We start from the raw sequence: 4,935 nt of genomic DNA, 5'->3' as shown, positions 1-4,935 counted from the left end.
AATTTTATTTCGTCTTAACAATTTTTATCTGCACACCAAACACACGCCCTTCCTTACACCTACAAAACACCCAAAACGGTCACTCCCACACTTTTAAATAATAATAATTTTTAAATTTTTTCGCATTTTATTCTCCAAGATCCATTGAGATCTCAGAAAAAATTATTAAATTTTGCGTTCGCATTCACACTAGATGAGTAGCGGATATCTGTTAGTCGTAGAACTCGACTACAGTATTCTGTTACTCGTATTCTGTTACAGTATTCTCTTACTGTTACCCGTTACTCGTAGAGTAATAGATTGAAACCTATGTAACAGGCAGAGGAAGCGTTTTCGATCTAGTCGATCTAGCTATTTGTCCGTCCGTCAGTATGAAGGTCGAGATCTCAGGAACTATAAAAGCTAGAAGGTTGAGATTCAGCAAACATATTCTAAAAACAAAGACGCAGCGCGAGTTTGTTGACAAATTTTGCCAAGACCACTCTAACGCCATAAAGCCGCCTGAAACTGCTACGCCCACATTTTTTCATTTTATTTGTCTTGCAAATTTTTAACAATTTGACAAAAACTTATTACCACTCTCACACTAACTTCTTAAAACCGTCCAAACCTGCCATATATATATGTCATTTATATTTTTTCATAATATTATTAGTATTGTAAATTATATCGATTTGCCAAAAAACTTTTCGCCACGCCCACTTTAACGCCCTAAAACTGCAACGCCCACACTTTTGAAAAAGATTTTCTATGTTTTATTGTTTTTTGTCTTGAAAATTTTTATGTGCATACCAAAAACACTGTGTCCACGCCCAGCCTTTCACCTCCAAAACGGTCAAAATTTTTATTAATTTTTTCTCATTTTATTCCCCGTAACCGATGTTTCAACCACCCGTAACTGTCCCAAGCACTACTCCTTCGCTAGCGCATTAAAATCCGGACTAGAAGTCCCCGCCCCACCGACAAGATCTGTTCATTCCGAACATACATTGACAAATATCCAACAAACTCAACAAAGTCAAAAGCTCTTTGCAAGAGCTCATGAAAAACCAAACTATCCCGATAAAACTTTTTGTATCTTCAAAATCCCCATAATGCCTTCTCTACGGATATCTCTGTGGAACTCAAATGGTGTTTCACGGCATACACAAGAACTCACACAGTTCATTAACGAAAAAACATCGACGTAATGCTACTATCAGAAGCGCATCTCACAAATAAATACCAGGATACTTGTTCTGTGGTACAAATCACCCAGATGGTAAAGCTCATGGAGGCACTGTAATACTCATCAGAAATCGCATAAAAACTTCCACTTAAACAATTTTGACAAAACACCACTTGCAATCTACGTCCATAGTCTTACAACTCAACAATGGTTCAATGACTCTAGCCTGTCTACCACGCTTCCCAATCTCTGAGGATCAATTCATAGAATTCTTTAACATCTGTCACCTAGATTCATCGCAGCGGATGACTCTAACGCCAAGCACACCCATTGGGGATCTCGACTTGTGACGCCAAAGGATAAGCAGTTGTACAATGCGCCTATGAAACCAAAAACCAAGATAGACTTTGTATCCCCGGGTAGGCCTACAAAATGACCAGCAGACCCAAAAAAAATCCCAGTCCTGATGGATTTTGCCCGCAACATGGTCACCGCCGAAGCACTAGAAGATTTATAATCAGATCACTTACCTGTTCTTCTAAATATGCTAAGTCGCCCCCACATAGTCGGCGTACCCTATTGACTCACTATATTAGAACAAACCGGCCAAGATATAAAAAGTATGTATGTTCTCGCATAGAACTAACGCCGGCATCATCTACTAAGGAGATACAGACAAGTCAACGGACACTCTTGAAAATAATATGGTTTCGGCTGCAAAGGCGAAATGACGTATGCAAAACCAAACTACACCAGAACCGAGAAATCGAACGGCTGGTATTAGACAAACGACGCCTACGAAGGGAGTGGCAGTCCAATAGATCACCAACTACAAGGCACATGCTTAAAATAGCCATACGCATACTAGACTAGAAGACTTCAATTATGCCTCTACGAAGTCCCTCTAGCACCTGATTTCGCAGTGATGAGGAAAGAGCCAGTGCTTTCGCTGACCATTTACAAAATGTATTTCGACCAAATCCCGTTACCAACTCATTTATTCTCCCTCCTTTAATAGAAGCAAATTTAGAACATTAAGAACCCATTGAATTCCGACCATGTGAATTAGCAAAGGTTATCAAAGAGAAACTGAAGCCAAGAAAATCATCTTGCTCATTGAACTCCCAAAGTGTGCTATTACTTGTTGTTCAACGCAATCGTCAAGTTTGGATACTTCCCTCAAAAATCGAAAAACTACCATAGTAAAAAAAAAAAAAAAGCCAGGACAAGATAAAACGCAGCTATCATCATATAGACCGATAAGCTTACTAACTTGTCTCTCAAAGTTGATTGAAAAAAGGCTACTCCTGCGAATTAGCCCTCATCTTAAAATAAACAACACACTCCCAACACAACAAAGCTCATATATAACTCCGTCTTAAAACCTATTTAGACTTATGGATCCGAGCTGTGAGGCAAAGCATCCAGAAGTAACATTATTCAGCGAGCACAGTCAATAATTTTGAGAAACATCACTGGAGCGCCGTGGTACCTACGTGTCCAACACTTGGCCACCCGATAAATAACCAAAATTAAAGTAAACACAACCTCCACTTGGAGACCAAGCCATGATCAACTTATTGCGCTTCAATCAAACTGCATCAGCAGCAAATTTCAATTTCACAAGACGGTGAAATAATTTCAGCATAAAGCTTTTATCCCAAACTTAACTGAAAGTTCAAAATGTTCGAATGAAAAGCTTCTCTGGCCGAGATTGATTGGATCAGGATTAAGAATCAGTCTGAATCGGAATGAGATCGTGAACAGCTTCAAATCAAAGATGAGCTAGTAATAAAGTGTCTTGTAATAGTATAATTGAAAAAGTCTATCACCAAATAAATATTAAATAATAAAAAATAAAAATTATTTTTTTAAATAATTAAAACGTAACAATTTTAATTTACACAGATACCTAAAAATGAAAATAGTAACCGAAGTAATAACTGAGAAGAAAATAGAATACCTAGAAAAGCTGACCACCCATCCAAATCCCCTCGCAAGAAAACTAATCCCAGTATGCTGTCAAAGCCGGCTGCACCGCAACGACCAACCAGCCCAGCAATAAACTTATTAGGACATTAATCACGAACAATATCACTAACTGAATGTTAACTAGCTAGATTAAGATTTGAGTACTTGTTATTAGTCTCTCAAAACAAATGGAAAAAAATTAATAAATAATAAATAAATTTCGCGTTCGCATTCAAACTAGTTGAGTATCGGGTATTTGATAGTCGGGGAACGCGACTATAGCACTCTCTCTTGTTATAACCGTTACTCGTAGAGTAAAAGGGTATACTAGAATCGTTGAAAAGTGTGTAACAGGCAAAAGGAACCGTTTCCGACGATATAAAGTATATGTATTATTGATCAGTCAGTCCGTTTGAACGTCGAGATCTCAGGAACTATATTAGATAGACGGTTGATAGACGCAGCGCAAGTTTTTGCCACGCCCACAAACCGCACATAACTGCCACGCCCACTCTTTTGAAAAATGTATGGATATCTTTTCATAATTTCTATCGATTTGCAATAAAAACATTTTTGCAAAAAAAATTTAGAAAATTGTCCTGAGCCAGAAAATAAAATGTGTTAAATGAACGAACTCCACAATGCACGTGTGCCAACTCGACTATTCCGTATGCGCTCAATGTAAAGCTGCCAACTGCTGACCCAAAGATTAAAGGCTACATATATCGACTGAACCTGATCGATTTATATATACGTTTTTTCTGTACGTAAATTTTAGTTATAATATAATTAAGACTAAATGTATATTAGGTGTTATTAATTCATTTTATTATTCAGACAAATTTATCGCGAAACAAAATGATTATTTCACCTCCTTTACTTGAAGTCCTGGCGGTAAAGACTGCTTAATTTTGTCAGCCTTTTCTTTATCCTGTACGACAAGGGTGTAAAGGAACCTCGAACAACGGATCTTAAATTTGGTGTTAGAGGGATTTTTTTTTATTTTTACAGCACGCGCATCAGAACGGCGTGCCTTATTGAGAAAATCTTTTACTTCTTTAATTTCCCGCGGCATCTGTTTCAAAACATATATAAACAGTGAAACAATACATTATTTTAATAGAATAACTTACATTAAACCAATTTTAAAAATATTAATCCACAAAACTTTTAAATTGATCGTTGTTGTTCAAGTAGATAGAAGGAAAAGAAAGTGTCTTAACTTCCTGTTGACGATTTGTATATAAAGGGTTGCATTTTGCTAAGTCGAAATCGATTGAGACCTGTTTTATCTTCGGCACTAAAGTTCCGCTGAGGTAACGTTTACACTAGACACCATCTTGCTTTTATAGGGCTGGCGTAATAATACTTGACTTTTGAGCAAATGGAATTCTCGGATTCTACATATTAGTTATTGCTATTCATAATGATACGTTTAATTTTTCATTACCATCCTAGCCATTTCCCACCAAAATAAGCATATGAAAATTATAATAATATCATACTTAATTATCGACAGCTTAAACTATATGAGGCATCGAATTCGTCAGAATTTTACGATTTTGATTTGAAATCGCAAAATCTGTGCTCCTGTTTTCGAATTCGAAAAATATTTTCGACATGTAGAACGATCACTTTTGTCTGGACGAAACCTTATATTAAATCAGTTCTTACATACTAGGTAATAAATTGTTGACTCAGTGGTGCATTAATGTTCATTCCACATCACCAAAAGGTAATTCCGCCACTTAGGTATTTTCTAAAAAACTTATTTCTGACCCCACCTCAGATTTGAC

The 4,935-nt window shown here is 36.8% G+C and overlaps 1 protein-coding gene and 1 long non-coding RNA gene across 2 annotated transcripts; one reads left to right on the top strand and one right to left on the bottom strand.

Annotated features, from left to right (window-relative positions):
• Positions 1–1,723: 1,723 nt before the first annotated feature.
• On the top strand, positions 1,724–3,370 carry LOC116800598. The gene is made up of 2 exons (XR_004361500.1): positions 1,724–2,956; positions 3,077–3,370. It is a non-coding gene; the product is annotated as an uncharacterized LOC116800598 (long non-coding RNA).
• A 573-nt stretch (positions 3,371–3,943) lies between these two features.
• On the bottom strand, positions 3,944–4,381 carry LOC116800582 (60S ribosomal protein L38). Its single transcript, XM_032716345.1, has 2 exons — positions 4,273–4,381; positions 3,944–4,214 (listed from the first exon to the last, which is right to left on the bottom strand). Exon 2 carries the CDS (start codon positions 4,212–4,214, stop codon positions 4,002–4,004), a length of 213 nt encoding a protein of 70 aa, XP_032572236.1. The 5' UTR covers positions 4,273–4,381; the 3' UTR covers positions 3,944–4,001.
• Between the last annotated feature and the right edge of the window lie 554 nt (positions 4,382–4,935).

The sequence above is a fragment of the Drosophila sechellia genome, chromosome 2R, assembly GCF_004382195.2.
Source record: "Drosophila sechellia strain sech25 chromosome 2R, ASM438219v1, whole genome shotgun sequence".
NCBI classification, from domain to species: Eukaryota; Metazoa; Arthropoda; class Insecta; order Diptera; family Drosophilidae; genus Drosophila; species Drosophila sechellia.
Note: the sequence above shows the minus strand (reverse complement) of the source record. Positions and strands in the feature narration are given on the sequence as shown.